Raw genomic sequence first — 17,980 nt, forward strand, 5'->3', positions numbered from 1 at the left:
GGATTCTAATAACTTGAATGTAATGTTGAAGTGCACATGAGGGATGGACACCTCGTATCATGTCTTAGTGGGACTACCAGCAGCATTGACTTGACAATTTTTGTGATTATTTTTCTCACTGGGGCTTCAGTTCATACTGGCACTTCTGTTCACATTAGCACTTAAGCATATGCTGAAGTCAGAGGGCTTTAAGCACATGCTTAAAGTTAAGCAAATATTTAAGTGCTTCCCAGAATCAGGGAGTTATTTTGTTAATTTACTTTGAGAATTATTATTATTGTTATTGTTTTATTTTCTTCAGCTGTCTTTTAATCCTCTCACTCAAAAGCACTTTGTGCTCTTGCAGACATACAAATCTGGAATGCAGGTTGCCCCAACCAGTCAAGCCATACTAACACAAAATAAATCACCCATCCTACCTTGTCTTACCACTCATCATCTCTCAACTCACTCCTTCAACAAGCACTGTAAAGTATGTGGGTTTTGATGGGATAGTCTTCAGGTGTAAAGATCATCATGAGAACAAGAGTGTGAAGTGTCACTTGAATGTTAGATCATAGTTGTAACATCATGATGCTTTACTAGGATTTTGGGGCATTTTCAGAATACAGTTTTCCTAAGATATAATTTTACCCATAAAAGATTGAGCTTTTTAAATGGGGTTGCATCAGTCTGCAGAGTTTTTATCCTGCAATGTAGCACTACTCATCACCCTGGCATCTGAATATGATTAGTTCTGTGAATTGTCACAAATATTATCTTATAGACCGTGCATATGAATGTACCAAATGTATCTTTCTATTATTTTTGATAGGCACTTGAGGAGTTAGAATGCCATGGACCTGTGGTGTCTGAACAAAGCCGAGCAGAACTGGAACAGAAAATAGATGAAGCCAGAGAGAGTATCCGCAAAGCTGAGGTGAGAGAGAAATTACTCTGGCATGGTTTTTGGTTCCTTAGGCAGTGGCACGTATATTACAGCAGCTTAATTTGTGTGTGAAAATCCAGATTTCTAGCATCAAAGGAGTAGGGAACTTTAAATTAAAACATGGCATTTCTCTTTGATTTCATTCCACTAAAATCATGACATCAATTTAGTACAAGGCTCAAGAGATTAGATGAGCAATAAAAAAATAAAATCAAATCCTTCTGACAATATGGATGATTAAATTTACTATATTTTTTTTCCACTGTGCCCTGATCAAGAAGGCAGGAATGTCAGCCTCTGTCTTCTCTCAAGTTACATAGATGGTAAAACAATCTGAAATTTAAACTGTTTCATCAGACCTGAAGGAACTAATATCAGAAAATGTTAGTCATAAATCTGCCTTTAGGTTTGGGGCTCTTTGTAGCAGCTAACCATATGTTCACTTGCACTGACTATGCAGGAGTATTTAGATAGATGGATGGAAGGAAAACAGCTTAAGTAATCTTTCTGGTATCTCTCTGCATTTTGTGCTCCCCAAAGATATTGTTGAAAAGGTTATAGGGGGTTAGAGACCTGTTCCAGATTAACGAAGAGATTGTGAAGAAAGGAAATATAGTGCCTTCATTTTTAGCTAGGCAATATTATGTTGCTAAAAGTGAACTTTTATGGTCACTGATTCAAAAAAAACCCATTGGCAACAACGGAAACTGATCTGTTAGACTTTCATCTGACTGGGCTGCATAATTAAGGCTGTAGAGCAAACATAATTATTTCATTTAAATGGCTTCTTATACTGCCAGGCAGTCAAGGTACCTGCTGTGATTAGGAATGTGACTATTTGGGATGTGAGGTAGGAGAAACTTGAGTAATAGGAGTTTACTGTTTATGGTATGATAAGCTTCCAAACTTACACAGAGCTCTTCTTCAGGTCTGGGAGTGTCACAGCTAAATACAAGATGGAACACATTGTTTATCATGAATAGTGAACACACATGTCAAAGAACCTTTCAAGGTTCTATGGTCCATTAACACCCCTCCAGTCATAGGGAGGGAAGCATCTGGGCAGGGGAGAGGGTGTTAGTGGGATATAGGTTGTTATAATATCTATGGCTTCTGTGTAATAAAGCTTGTAATAAAGATATTACCTCCCCCACATTGTCTCTCAAGGGAAGGGCAGTTCTTCTGAAATACTTAACTAAAACAATTTTAGACTGAAATCACAACTTGACTAAGCCAAGGCACAGGAGAGATCGCATCCAATTGAAGGTAGAGATAAAAGGGCCAAGAGGCAGAAGATGTAAAGGAAAAAAAGCCATGGGATGAGGAATGAATCTTGTAGTATGCCATAAAGGAGAATGGTCTTGTTCCAGAATTGGAACTGTTGGCAGAGAAAGCTTGATTGTGCAGGAGCAGAAGCACAGCTGGAGGGAACTACCTACCTAGCTATGAAGGTGACCCATAACGAGAATGAAGAGGAAAAAGAAAGCTGCAAGTTCCAGTTTTACTTCAGTTCATGAGGAACAAGTGGAGAGTAATGTACACGACACACTAAACACTAGAAAATAGAAGAATGAGTAGAGTGTGTACAATATTATTTTATATAAGATGTGATACACTGTATCTGCTACAAAGCTAACACTGGCAACCCCCATTTTTTCATGTTGTGTGTGTGTGTGTGTCTTCCTACTGTATTTTCCACTGCATGCATCTCATGAAGTGGGCTTTAGCTCACGAAAGCTTTATGCTCAAATAAATTTGTTAGTCTCTAAGGTGCCACAGGTACTCCTCATTCTTTTTACTGAAAACTAAAGTATTTGCACTGTCTCCTCTGCTTCCCTAGCAGAGTCTAGTATTTTGTAGTTGAGACATTTCTCTGTCCTTCCCAGTGTGAGATCACATTCTATTGTACAAAAGAAGATGGTGAAAGTGCCAGGTCCTTGAGTCTAAGTATCCTTCAGTGGTTAGATGAGCTTCCCTAACTCTTTCTTGCTTCTCTTTCGATGAATGCTTTTTACTGTATACACCAAAGAAATTTGAAGTGCTCTCAGAGATTTCTTGAATGGTGGGTATGTAAACTGCTTCATATGTTTGTGAACCTTACGTGTGGCCACAGAATTTACTTAGAGTTTAATAAAAGTTTACCTGAGCCCAAAGAATTGAGCCTTTAAACTTTTCAGCTGAGTTTTCCTCTTGGCCCTCCCCTTTTGTCATCTGCAGTCCTCAGCAATCACCTGTCCATGTCAGAAATCTTTAAAGGGGCACTGTCAGGTAGTTTTAGGCTCATAATTTGTTGTGGTTTTTTTTTTTTTAAACAAAATCTTTGCAAAGACAAGCGGCAATAGAAAAATTTCCATGAACTTTAAGTTTTCAGTGGAAAGATCTCTTGCAGCATTTAAAACCCAAACATTTGCAACGCTCTACTAATTCAGGAGAACCAGCAAGTGAAACAGATAGAGGCAAACTGTACACCAAAGTTGAATCAGTATGTGTAGTTGTAGTTGATTATGTGACATTCCGTTCAGTCCAGTCCAGTCCAGTCCCAGTCCTCCCATACCAATTTCTCAAGCAGAGTACCTCCAGAGAACAAGTTGCTGCTGGGTTGGAGGTGGAAGGAGAAGGAGACCCCTCCTGTTATAGCTCTGTGCCCCATGCTTTTCTCTGTCTCTCCTCTCCTAGGAACAAAGAGGGGGGGTCTAAAGAGCTGGTAGGAGCCAACAGTAGATTTTAGATAGGGAAGGGCAGAGGAGGGAGACATTCTGCAGGGCCCATGCATAATTTACAGGAAGAGGGAGGAGGGAGCAGAGCTGGGCCCAGGCAGCTGAGTTCTTTCTGGTCCCTCCTCTCCTTTTCCACCTTGTTAATTGTCCTCCTCTTCCTCCCCCTTACCCTATCCAAAATTTTCTCTTAGCTTCTGGGAAGCTCCCCCTCCTTCTCTTTCATGATCCTTTGCAGGCAGGGGAGAGAGGAACAAATAGGCCTATAACAAGAGCAAAAGCAGCTTGGGATCAGGCTGGCCCCCGCAACAGCTACCGCCACCCCTACCCCAAGATAAAGAGGAATCCAACAGGCATTTGTTTTGGGGGAGCCTTGCCTTAACAGAAAGGGAGAAAGGGGACCCTGCAAGAGGGTGACATGAATTAGTGTGGGGAGGGAAGAAGCATGAATATTATGGAGGGGCTGCTTTAATTTTTTGGGGGGTAACCTGGGAAATGGCTCCTCCCTTCCTATGTCTCCCTACCTCTGGGGCCCACAAGAAGGCCCAAGAACATTCCCCTCCCCAGATCTCCAGCAGCCCCCTCCAACCCACCCTCAGCCTCAAATGACCAAAATGTGACAGCTGCATTTTGTTTCATGTTCACATGATACACTACAGAACTCACTGGTTTTTAAGGATCAAACTAGTTTTTAAACAATATGTTTTTGTAGTATGACTCAAACCCATTTTACAGTCCATAACAAGCCAGTGTGACCCTTCCATCAACCTGTAATGCCATGAAAAAGCTGACTCATCGGATTCACCCAATGAAAAAAATCCATTAAAAACTGTTCTTTTTTTTTAATTTAAACCTATTCACATTTAACTCTTACTGAACTAATTGGATGTTGAGGATGCTCAGCATATTGCACCATTGGGCCTTATGCGGGCAGCCCAAACCAGATCACTCTCATGCACTGAGATTCAGGATATTATCACCTTGCCAAATTATATCCTTTCTTTTGCAAAACTGTAGGGAATGCTGGGGTATTTGTAAGCAGGACTAATATTTATTCTGCCACCTCCTGAAAATGTCTAATATCAGCATAGGGATTATAACAGGATAAGTCATATTTTAGATTCAAGTTATCAGTCAATGGACTTCGCTTGCTGATTAGACAAGAGAGAGGTTGGTTGATGCTCTGTTGTTTGTAGTCAGACTGGTCAGTGCTTAGAAGTGGGAAAAGTCCCACCCCTCCTAATTTAGTACAACAATCTCAGAGAGAGTAGTCAAGCTAAAAAGTGTATAAATTGCAGGAGAGACCAAATTAGCTACCTTCATAAAAATTTGGGATCCTTTCCTTACAGGAATAGATTAAAAACACCCTTCACTGTCTCCAAACTAGAGTGACAAGAATGTGGAGAATTGCAACTTTCTCCCACAGTAAGATGTGGAGATTGGACCGAAAAATTTAGATTGGGGTTTATCACTGGTTTAAAAAAAATACTTTAATGGAGTTTTTCCCCACTGATGCAGGATATTTTTAGAAACTTGTTAGTTCAATTTATTTACTCATCCCTTTTCCCTGGGGCAGACTCCTGGATTAAGTCAATGAAATCAGAACTCACCCCCAAATTGTTCTCATTTAGTTAGCGAATATACAGCGGCTCTTTTTAATTGCTGTAAAACACTTCCTTTGTTTGTTACTATGTTCCGCGTAAAGATGAACTAAGTTCTAATAACAATTTGAAAATCAGAACATGCCTGATGTGAGCATCAGCACCGAACAAGATGTTCTATCCACCATGGTTGATACTTAGGGCTTGGCTACATGGCAGGTTACTGCTCTGCATGTCAGAGTGTGATTCTACAGGGTGCTGCCTTGCTGCCCAGGAATGTTCTGTGTGAACGCTGCTACACCACAGCAAAAGTCCCAGTGTGCAGCTGTGCATACTTTTACTTGAAAGTATAGTATGCTAAGCCTTGCTATGAGACTTCCGCTGTGCTGTAGCAGAGTCCGTGTTTCATATTTTCATAGCGTTTAAGGCCGGAAGGGACCATTAAATCATTTAGTCTGACCTCCTATATTTATGTGGGATGTTACTGCTCGGCGAGCTTGTGCATTGTAGATTCACTCCCTGGCTTGTTGTGTAAACAAGCCCTGAATCTTAAGGCGTAGATTCTGGGGAATTGTGTAAAAATCTATTGAAGGAATTCTCTCACAGGCAAGAAAAGTCTAAACCACTCTTTACTTAAGTGATGGTAAAAGCTTTCCCATTTGATTGTGAAAAAGAAACCCACATATAAGGCAAACTGTTTTAGTTTGAATAGAAGAGAATGGAACATACATGGCTGAAAAAGAATATTTTTTTTGTTTTTTATTTTTAAGTGCCTTTGAAATTCTGTTGCCCTATATTGTCACTTAGGAAAATAAGATGTTTATATTGCCTCTTTGAACTTATTCACCAAAGGGAGGAAAATATGCCAGAACAACTGTATATTAAGTGCTCATCTTTGACAACATTGAGCAAACTTTCTGGGCATTTTATAGCTTTTAGTTCAGGCTATGAAGGTAACCTAAAGGGGATCTGGTTGTCCTTAAATAGCTTTCCTTTTCTCCCTAGACTGCATCCCTTTACCTTAATTTTTCCTCTCCATTTGACATTACTACATCTACTGATCTGTACTGCAGAAACAAGTAAGAGGTAGTAAAATCTGAAGCTGTTCACTTGGATTCGCTATTCTTTTTTCATAAAATCCTGTCTCCTGGACTCTTCTGCTAGATTACTTGATTTATTTCTCCTTTCTCTCACTCTCCTCTCTGTCTCAGTCAGAATATAGAGCAGTGGTGAGCAACCTGCTGCCCGTGGGCCGCATGCAGCCCATCAGGGTAATCCACTGGCAGGCCTCCAGACAGTTGGTTTAAATTTGCACAGCCACCCACAGCTCCCAGTGGCAGTAGTTCACCATTCCCAGCCAATGGGAGCTGCAGGAAGCAGTGGCCAGCACGTCCCTGTGACTCGTGCCGCTTCCCGCAGCTCCCATTGGCTGGGAACAGCAGACTGCGGCCACTGGAAGCTGTGGGCAGCCGTGCAAATGTAAATAAACTGTCTGGGGGGCTGCCAGGTTGCCCACTGCTGATATAGAGTCTCTCACTTAGATTGCATTTTGTTAGGTATCACCAGATAATATAACTGGTTGTAAGGCTAAAGAAATTTCTGTTGACCTGGAAGAGAGAATACCCATCTGTGCTGAGACACCTTTGCTCTGGTAGGAGAACAGCTACTCCATAGCAATTAATCCTATTTTCATTTACATGTTGCCTCATAATTAGGATATCTATAGCTGTCAAGAGACTGTTTGTTCCAGATTAGATTTGATTAAGGCTGATTATGGTGCTGTTTTCTTCATTTGATTAGTTCAAGAGTTTAGTAGAGCCAAACACCCCTTAAAACCATCTTTAATTATAAATTGGGGACTACTGTTCCCCTCTCCTTATTTTAGTTCATGGATATTTATTAAGGTCTGACTGGAACAATTCTGTTTTACTAGCTGTGTATCTGCTATTGTAATCCACACACCTCCTGGGTGTGGTACTCTATTCCATCTACTGGCACCAAGACCGCTTAGACAGAGATTAATGAGTTTGCTCTACAGCGGGGGTTCTCAAACTGGAGTTCGGGACCTCTCAGGAGATCGCAAGGTTATTACATGGGGGGGTCACGAGCTGTCAGCCTCCACCCCAAAACCCCGCTTTGCCTCCAGGATTTATAATGGTGTTAAATATATTTAAAAGTGTTTTTAATTTATTAGGGGGGCCTCACTCAGAGGCTTGCTGTGTGAAAGGGGTCACTAGTACAAAAGTTTGAGAACCACTGCTCTACAGCCTTAACTAATAGCCATGAGGCTTTTAGCTCATGCGGCTTTTAGCTCATGCTGTACAGGGTCATGCTAAGCTCCAGAGGCCGCAGGTTCGATCCCACCCACCAACAACTGGGGTCTATCGGAGTTACACTATCTCAGGATATAATCTATTAATTATGTGCCACTTGTGCTTTTACTGTATCTCAATTCATATATCTACATTTGAGTGATTAGACTGTTATTATTTGCATGTTTTTGCTGCTGTATCTTTCTACCTTGCTGCTGATTTAAGTGGTGGTGTTCTCAGCTCATAATAATTGTGATAAAACTCTAATTCCCGTTGCTTCTGCCAAAAGAATTAAGTGGAATAAGGAAATCAACAGAAAATTCAATTTGTGAAATATCACTCGTTTCTCTCGATGGTTTTGCTAAGTAAACTCACGCTCAGAAGAATAGTGTGAAGTAAACATATTGCCCAAAGTTACTTTGACATCTACAGTTCATTAGTTTTGAGTTGGCTTAGTGGGAAATAGTTTAAGTACAACTAGACAAATAAAAATTTTATTTTAAGGATGATATGGTCAAAAGTTACATCATGGTATTATGAAGAGGTATAAATAAATCTGCAGTACTTAATCAGCTCTCATCTTGGTCACAATATTGCAAAAAATCATTTACTATGTTTGAGAATCAATGACACCTTGCAGTGATAAACTTCAGTGATGATTTTTTTTCCAAGTAGGTGCTACATACAAGATGCTTATAAACTATATAGACAGTGATTCCAAACCTTGGTAAATATTTAACACTATATCTTGTTGATACCCAAATTTAGAGACAGGTTTGCCAACTAGTGGAGGAGACCTTGAAGAATTTATGTGGCTCAGTGAGAATACAGTTAGATTGTTCATCAGTGGACATTCCGCAGCTGAAAGTTGATTTATTTCTGAAGATTAATTTTTTATTACAGGCGTGACAGGATGTTTTCAAGTTGGTAGAAGATAGATGAGACTTAAAAGTTTAAAGGTGCATGGAGAGAAAACTGCAAAATTGTTTGTCTGCTTTCTTACTATGTGCTTGAGTGCTAGCTACTCTTAAATCCACCTTAAAAACAAAATGTTCATTTATTCATGATTAAAATACTATGTGAATTGATGTGCCAGGATGGATCTGGGTAATGCAAAACTTAAGCATCACTGTTCTAGGATTTCAAGACTACAGGGAATATCTCAGAATTTCCTGTGTTCTTGTAAGTGCATCTGGGATTAGTCTGGTCTAAGATAACTATTAAAATAACTTTTTGTGTAATTCTCCTTTCCTGTAAACACATGAATTCTTGACTTTTGGAGGATCCTTTAGTGTAGTTCTTGCCTTCATCTTTGGAATATGGATCATGGTTTTCAGTGCAGCCTTGCTTCTCAGATACATAGTTTTAATTTGGCAATGTTCACTTTCAGTTTGTGGTGTTAAAAAAAATATAGATTGTTTGAAGACCTTTTGTGCCTTTAGCATATGGATCTTCTCCAAAACCTTCTTGAGCTGCTGGCTAACTTACTGTGAATTCCTGCTGAAGGAATGGTATTTCCAGTTTTGTGTTCTCTACAAAGCCATGATTTTTTTGAAATGCTAAGTTGATTCACATTTCTTCATCTGATTTTGTTTTTTAATCTTAAAGTAGTATCCTTTAACTGTCTCCATTTCCTTTACAAATGTCTCAGATTGGCTATAGATGTGGAAATAATTCTGAGAACCCTCTGTGTTAAAAGTAAAGATAACATCAATAATTCAGAAGTTTTTGTGACCTGTTTGCCACATTCAGTTTCTTTCTAAATTGATAATTTTAGAAAAACAGCCTTTTCTTGCTTGACACCACAGTTAAAATGTTACAGAAGACATGGAATAGGTTAAATCAATTGGTTATGATACCATTTGCAATAGGACTGTTCGCTTTATAAATGGTCACAAATAAAACTTAAAAAGAGCATTCTTCATTTGCAAAGATCCAGTTTTTCATTGTGGTTCCAGTGTTGCTTCAAGATGTTAATCAGAGTTCTTATTTACATTGGAAACTGAAGCTAGTGTATCATACTTTTTTGCACCCATGTAGTCATTCATTTTTCAGTTGTTCAATTTTTAAAGCTTTCCTTTTGAAAAGCTCTATTGCTTTTCATACTGTGGAAATCATTATGTTGAAGAATGTCCAGAGAAACATCAGTTTAACTAATGGTTGTGCTTCATAGACTTGCATCCGATGAAGCGAGCTGTAGCTCACAAAAGCTTATGCTCAAATAAATTTGTTAGTCTCTAAGGTGCCACAAGTACTCCTTTTCTTTTTTATAGACTTAAAAGTAACTAAGGCTGGCAGTGCACCAGAAGGATTTTGGAACCTCTAACAAACTCTGTATATTTTTATAAATGACTGTCTAAAACAAGTGGTTGCACCAATAAAGGAAAATAGTTTATATAAAAATTTAGCATTTTGTAACTATATTAAGATATTGTTTTGATATTCCAATAAAATGCTAATGAACAGGAAGTTTAAAGTTTTTCAAAAGATAACTTCAGAAAACACAGTACTTCAGGGACAGTACGGAAAATTCATAATATGGCTTGTACACCAGGCCTTTATGATCCCTGCAAAGCACACAATTGCAGGCCCTTCACGTCCCCCAAATTTAAGTGAGTAAGAAATGAAAAGGAGAAATCTGTGGCAGAGTTGGCGGGTGCAGGGGAGAAGTTTACTTTAATGAAGAGCCTTACAAAAAGAGACTTGTCTTTTCTTATTTGTTTGTATAGGGCTGTGTGGCCTTGACCTACAATATTACGGCCTGCTACTACAGTATTATGGAGATGCTGGCTGTGACTTCATACTTAAGATTGAGTTCAATTTTGCACTTAAAACAGGGATTCAACCTCTTTGTTTTATATGAAGAATACAAAGTATGCTCCACAAACTTGATTCATGACATCAGTAGAGGACAGAGTTCAAGTTGCTTGGGGTCTTAACTATGCATTCCTTACCTTAACGTCTTTAAGTTTCTTTTAAGTGTAATCTGAACTCTGAATGTCCTGGGTATATATGCTGGGTTTTGAGATAATTACATTGCACCCCATAATGCTTTTTACTCTTAAATTACTGATATAGACTCTCAATCTTAACTTCATCTTTAATGGGTTTTTTTATGTCTGGGAGTAAATAATAAATATATTTGCTTAAAAATAAAAAATATTTATAGCGTGACTAGATTCTCAGGATTAAAAAAGCAGGACCCTTCTCCTGTGGGAGCAGAGTTCAAAGAGGTACAGTTTTAATAAGCGTTAGGGAAGACTGCATATTAGAGTTTGCAGCTGGGAAAGGAAAAGAGAAGGCTTTCTATTTGTCCTCCTTTTAAGAGAGCCCCTGGTTCTGACTCACAGGATGTCTTTTTTTGTTCGTTTGTTTTGTTTACACAATAACTTTTGTTTATGAATAATGGGCATCCGGCAATAAAATGGCAGTTCAGTTCAATTAAACTGTGTGTGTTACAATTTTATAACAACGTTCCTTCAAGGTGCAATGACTTGGAGTTGCAGACACACCAGACACACTAGATGCTGCTAGTTATCCCCCTCTAGCCCACTAGGTACTCAGGTATTTTCAAAAGGGAAAAATAGGACTCATAAGAGGGGCAAAATGTCATCCGGGAGGACAGTACGATTCAGAGAAGAATTTTTTTTTCCATCTTGTTCTTTCCTCCTTTTGTCATAGCAAAAAATGAAGTGCAAAAAGCAAAATCTTTATTTTTCTCTTGCTTTTGTGATTTTACAATTTATTCACAATTAATCAAACACTATATTTGTAACAGATTTTTAGCACATACAGTAGGTCACCTTTTCTGGAATTCTGTAGTTGCTTTTTTTTAATTCTTTCAAAAGAAACTATTTAAAGAGACTTGTCACTAAGGTGTTTTGGGGATGCAAATGAACACTTGGTTTCCTACAGGCCCTTTTCTTGCATTATTTATTGATGACTAGAAATAAACCTACCCATTGTTACATTACTGTTCAGAAATATATTATTTTGGCTGGTTATTCACAGGAAGCTGTGAAACTTATTGTTGCTGCTTTTCATTTCTTTAGTTTTGAAGCAGGAATTTATCCTCATTTTTTGCAAATTATAGATCCAGATACTCATCTTTAATTCACACAGGAGTAGTAAATACACAACAGGATTTCTTCTTCCATGCAATACAAACATGGGAAGCACATGAAATATAAATAAAACAATATTTTATCTTCAGTCTTATTTTTCTTAATTTTAACTTTATTTCTTTATTATATTTTCATAACTCATCAGGAAGACATAGGTTGGACAAATGGGCATTGTGCAGATCACTCTTTGTTAGCCAGCTTGAACAGTTTACAGCTTTTGAAATTGGCATAAAAACATTCTAATTCTGAGCTATTAAACAGTCCTTGTAAAAACACCCATGTTCTGTATTGAGGCTTAATTAAAGCTTTGAAATATGGGTAATGTCCAGGTTTCAGGTGCTCATGTTTAGCATTAAACATGGGGTGTTAAAGCTGGGGTGCCTCCCAAAGGTTGTTTAGGGTCATAGGAAATATGGATAACTACTTGGTAAACAAAAGATACTCCCAATACATGAGCAGCATGAGTGTCTGTCATAGAGGGTGCCCTTTGGAAGTATACCACATCCATCTCCTGGGGAGAGGATTCATAAGGGAAATGTTAAGGTACAGAATTAATGATTAAAGCCCTTTCTCCATGACTAGAACTGTCTGGTTTCCTACAGGTAGCTGAAGTTTGAGAACTACTATATCACTATTTTAACAGTTGATCTTAATCTCCCCCTTAGGTTACAGCGGTTTAGTAGATGTGGTACTATGTGCATATCAAGAAGTAAAACACTTCTCTTTACCTTTTCATATATTTCTTCTTACTCCGTTTTCAAATCAAATTACTGAAAAAGCTGTTCCTGTATGAGAAGGGGGAAATAAGGCCATGTCTACACTGTGGCAACTATACCGGATTAGCTATGGCAACGTAGTTATCTTGCCATAATCCCGTAGATTAGACACAGCCTCCAGCGACAAAAGAGTGTTTTCCATCAGTATTGGGTATATCTACACTAGAAACGCAACAGAGGTTCTTCCATCGCTGTAGTAAAGCCACCTCCCTCAGAGGCAGTAGCTCAGTCGATGGAAAAATTCTTCCATTGACCTAGCAGTGTCTACACTGAGGCTTATATCCTCATAACTGCATCACACATAGAGACACACATCTCAAGGAACCAAGGTGAGTGACTTCTTCTGTTGACATAGCTACATTTACACTGGGGATTAGATTGGCATAGCTATGGTGCTGAGGGGTGTGGATTTTTCACACACACCCACCCCCCAAGCGCCGTAGCTATCTCAACCTAAATTTTACATGTAGAACAGATATACTGATAAGTCACCTTTATATTGGTATGAACACGTCCATACTAGGTCTTGGGACAATATAACTATATAGGTTAAAAAAAAAATCACACTTGTAACCAACATAGTCATACCAGTACTAGTTTCAAGTGTAAAGCAGACGTAATCTTGCAAGTATTCTTTAGGTTTGTCTACACTAGGGAAAGCAACAGATGTTTGTGTCCTGGAACAAAAGTTTGTGGAGTGTCCAGACATGCATAAATCTGTTGGGTAGCTTGAGTTAATTGATTGCCAATTAACTTGCATTAAAAACTCTAGTGTAGACTTAGCCTTTGTGGTGTATCCCTTAGAGCCAGTTTAGCCTTATTTACCGGCTTTTTGTTCATCCTGTAAAACATTGGCTTAAGCAAATTAGCGTAAGCAAAGCTTAGGTCTTTGACCTTTAGCATAGATAAAGTGGCCTAATGTTCACCCTAGATTTTGGGGAACTGGGAATAGTTTGCTTAAGAGAAAAGAAAAGGAGTACTTGTGGCACCTTAGAGACTAACAAATTTATTTGAATGCATCTGATGAAGTGAGCTGTAGCTCATGAAAGCTTATGCTCAAATAAATTTGTTAGTCTCTAAGGTGCCACAAGTACTCCTTTTCTTTTTGCGAATACAGACTAACACGGCTGCTACTCTGAAACCTGTCATTACTTAAGAGAAAAGTTGGCATAAAATGAGACTAGGCAACTGTAGGAATACTGAACCGATACTAAACTTTGGTATTTTAGGATAGGATCGTTGGCAGATGTCTAATCACAAATTTGCTTCTGCAATATGGTAATGAGTAAATAGGGATTACTATGCTATCCTATTAGGTAAAGGCACCCCAATATTATGAGGGTGAGGAATTTGGATGTGGATGGTGGAGACTGGATGTTTGTATGAATATTCATGGTGATTTCCAGGCCCTATACACATGCAAAAGGAGCTAGTCCTCCACCTTTCAATATTTTAATGCTGTAATTTATCACCTATCTTCAAACATTGGGGATCTGTACCATCGGACCCATTTAGCATGCCAGAGACAGGCGGGTCCTTTGTCTCTTCACCTTTTACCACCAGATCTCCAATAAGGGGGTGTGAGTTTGTAAGTCTATGAGCATATGCTATGCAAGGAATAGCCTTTAAGATTTCTCTACTACTCTATTATTTGTATTTGCTTATGTGGTTTGGAGCTTTCTTGTCTCTATTAATTGTATTAATAAAGGAGGTTAAAGTTGTGTTTTGCTCTGAATGTGAGTGCCCTTGCCATATACCCCAGGGTTCCCTACAAGATATTGAACTTGTCGATTTTGATTCTGGGCAAGAACCTTAGTACGCTCCTCTCATTAGCTGACTTCCAATTGGCATTTATTATAGGATCAGGCTACTTTGGGGACAGTCATGGGACTCAAAGTGTAACTTGTGTTAGCTAATAGGTTTGTAAATACTGGCCTAGACCAGTGTTTCTCAAATGCGGCCACCATGGTGGTATGCGGCCACCAGGGCCTTTTCTTGCGGCCACAGCCTCCTGGGCTGTGATGGGGCGGGTGGGGGGAGAGGGTGGAGGAGGTGCAAAGCAGTGGCCTCTCTCCCAGGGTTGCCAGCAGCAGTTGGGCCCTGCCCCCCTCCGGAGACAGAAACACTGGGGGTGCAGGCAGCTGGTGAATTCCCCACTTTCCCCGCGGGTAGGGGAGGCAGGCTTTGGTCATGGGGCTTCGGGCTCCGTCCACACAGTGGCAGGTTCTGATTCAGGCTTTGGCCCCAGACTTACCACCTCTACCTGCACCCCCGCCCCCATTGTCCCTAGGCCCTGCTGCTTCCATGTCCAGCTCCACATCCAGGGCCTAATTTGTCCCAGGACTTGCTGGAGCTGAGTAAGTCTACTGTGAAAAGTGATATTAACAAACATACAAATATCACTTTTCACAGCAGAAGACTTACCAGCTAGCAAGTCTTAGGGAAAAAAAGCCCAATGAAAAAAGCAAAAGAAACAACAAAAAAGACAAGAACATGCAAAGCACCTTATTTGTGTTTCTATTCTGTTTATGTCCAGTAAAGAATAGAGTCAACTCTAAATTATTTTTATTATTGAGTCTGAAAAAACCCTACATAAATAAATTACAATGATTTGGATATGTATATGTGCATATTTCTTTGTTTTTCCTAAAGTTAATTAAATATTTTAGGAAAAATTGTCAGCACGGCCACCAGCCAGAGTTGGTGGCCGCACTCTGAGGCCACCAAAAAATTTGTCATGAGAACCCCTGGCTAGACAGTCATAAGGACATAAGCATTTGTGGTTTACCATAGTCTGAGGCGTAGTATAAATGTTTGTGGGGTACCTAGATTAATGTTTATAACTCTGTAGTTACCTCAGGTTAATTGAGAATAAGTTAAATTAAAACTGTGACAAAAATTGTGGTCTAAAAATATCTTGTGTCATTTTTCAGGGCATGGGTAAAGTCTTCATGTTGTAATACTTTATTAAAATGTGGTAGCATTTGGTACAACAACATTGCAATGCATTATGGTATGGTAAAGTTGCTCCAAAACTGTATGCATGTGAGAACCCATCTTAACTCAGCAACATAATGACTTGAAGAAGGGGTTTGTCTCATCTCACAAACTAAGAAAAATGGCAACACTGTGGGTTGTCATTAGAAATGTGTTTGGCTTAAGTAGGGCCAGGTAGTGAATGGGCAGCTCCTAACAGAGGCATGGATGAATGCCAAAGAATCCCTTCTCATGGACTAGAACTCACCTTCCCCCAGTGTCTGTAGGGAACTGGGGTCAAGTGTGGTTAGAAAGTGTTGTAGCGTGTTAGTCTTAGACCTTGTTTACATGAGAAAGGTATACTGGTGTCTACGTCAGTTTAGTTAAGCTGGTGCAGCCCTCTTGTAGAAACACTCTGATTTCAGTTAATCTCTTATCTCAATTTAGCCTAATTTGGTAAGGAATCAATTTAAGATACATGAATGTAAACATCTTTGACTGAAATAAGAGTGTCCCCACAAGGGGATTTATTGTTTTAATTAAATCAATAGTTCTTCTGTCTGCACCCAAGACTTTAGAATACTCAGATTTGCATCGTTGGGTGCAATCAAAAAGAAACACACAGGTATGACATGTTCCTTATAATAGCAAAATTCACCAAATCTGTCTGGGAGTCCTGGGAATTCCAGATTTACTCTCATTTTACTGTTGTTTATGCTATAGAACTTGTTAAATATTAACAAAAGTACAAACAAGCGCTTCAGTGAGTGATTTGTCGGCATTTTAAGAGATGTTTAATGCTGTGATAAATTAGAAGGACCCATTTTACAACATAAAATAATAGATGTGGCTCCATCTTCAATTATAGTGCGTCAGGAGCTCCTTTTACCTTCCTCTTCTATTTAAATTAGTATTCTTTGAAGTTTAATAACATAGTGCATATGGTGCATGTTAACATCTTTAATTTACTGTTTTCTCAGTAGTAAAGTTTGCATATGAGAACTATATCCACAATATACATTAATCATTCAACTGATGGCTATCTGATAACTATCTTTAACTTTTTAAGCATGCTTAACTGAGAAATAGAAACTCTTTGTGGTTCGGTGGCTTTGGTCTTTTCCCATGGAAAATGTGTTTTGAACTCCTCCTGCCCCAGCCTTCAGTATCTGCATCTAACAGCATCTTGGCAGATTCTGCTGAACTTCTGCATTTCTTCCAGGTCCTCTGTTATATTTGTGTGCTCTTAAAAAATTACCTTTACTTTAAAGAGCGTTAAATGATAAGTAGTAGTATATACTTTTGCTCCAATAGCTCCTTAAAACCCCATATCCCATGATAACTACACTCATGTTTAAAGTAAGAATTTTTTTTAAATAGTCCTGTAATTTGAAACAGACTTATAGTTACCACTGTTGCTTCTTTTTGATCAGGGTAAGAATGTACACCAGGGCAACATAAAGTTCCATTCAGTTAGATTTCTAGCTGTTATAGCTACAGTTTCTCTTAGTAATGCTGCAGATTTTCTGATTTATCCTCTTTATTAAAAGTAGGATCATTGAGGATCCAGACCAACATCACACTAAATCAAGATACATTATTCCAAATCCCCATAACATTGTTAATACTTAGTGGGCCTATTATTTTACATCCAAGAATTATTACTATCTTGTAGAGTAAGCTAGTGTTCTAATACAGAGTAATACAGATTCTTGGTACACTCAGCTGTGCTTCCACCACTGAGGAGGAAGGAACAACAGGTCAGCCAAGTTGGTTTATACTGTATAGAAGTAGCATTGCATATTGAGTCATTTAGGAGTTTTCCTGTCAGTGGTAACACAACAATATTTTAGCTGGGTACACAGAATTACTTTAGAGAATCGGCAGTTAAACAGAGTGACTGTTTGTTTATCAAAGTGTACAATTCCCATTTCAAATTAGGCTAAACAGTGAACACTGAGCTGGAGAACATGGATCATTATCCAGAGAATTTTTAGTAAACTGGAGACTGAAACAAATCATTAGACCACTTTGGATCGCCAACTCTTGTTCTCTGCTTCCCTTCCCATTATTACTGATGATTTACCAACATATTGCATTTGAAATAGAAACTTTCTCCTTTCTGACTGGTTACCTCCTGATTCATTCAGTGTTATTAAAATGTATTGTCTGGAACCATAGTGGAAGAACCAGGCAAGAGAGAAAAGAGAGCACATTTTTCAGGCACAACATGCTAAGAATTAACAATGCTGTGAAAGGAAATACAGGAAAAACTACGAGACAGTTAAATGGGTTTCCACTCCCACCTCTGTCACTGAACCACCACTTTAGTAAATCACATAATCTTTGTTTCACAGCTTCCCCAACTGTGAAATGCAAACAGGGTAGTCTGGTAGCTACAATACTGGACTGGAAGTCAGGTGATCTGTGTGACTGTTGGCAAGTCACTTCATCTCTGTGCATCAGTTTCCCTTCCTACCCTTTTACAATGGGGCCGTGATCTCAAGTGGAACCTCTAGGCCTCTGTAAACAAGTAGTAATAATTCTAA

The 17,980-nt window shown here is 38.9% G+C and overlaps 1 protein-coding gene across 5 annotated transcripts in view; it reads left to right on the forward strand.

Moving 5' to 3' along the window:
• The window catches only part of FCHSD2 (FCH and double SH3 domains 2), a 260,803-nt gene that overhangs the window by 226,416 nt on the left and 16,407 nt on the right, over nucleotides 1–17,980 (forward strand). For all 5 annotated transcript variants that reach the window (XM_038418970.2, XM_043504046.1, XM_038418949.2 and 2 more), the window contains one exon: nucleotides 815–919. In XM_038418970.2, coding sequence (XP_038274898.1) covers nucleotides 815–919 — 105 coding nt within the window. The remainder of the gene's footprint in view (nucleotides 1–814; nucleotides 920–17,980) is intronic.

Source organism: Dermochelys coriacea, chromosome 1 (genome assembly GCF_009764565.3).
Source record: "Dermochelys coriacea isolate rDerCor1 chromosome 1, rDerCor1.pri.v4, whole genome shotgun sequence".
NCBI classification, from domain to species: Eukaryota; Metazoa; Chordata; order Testudines; family Dermochelyidae; genus Dermochelys; species Dermochelys coriacea.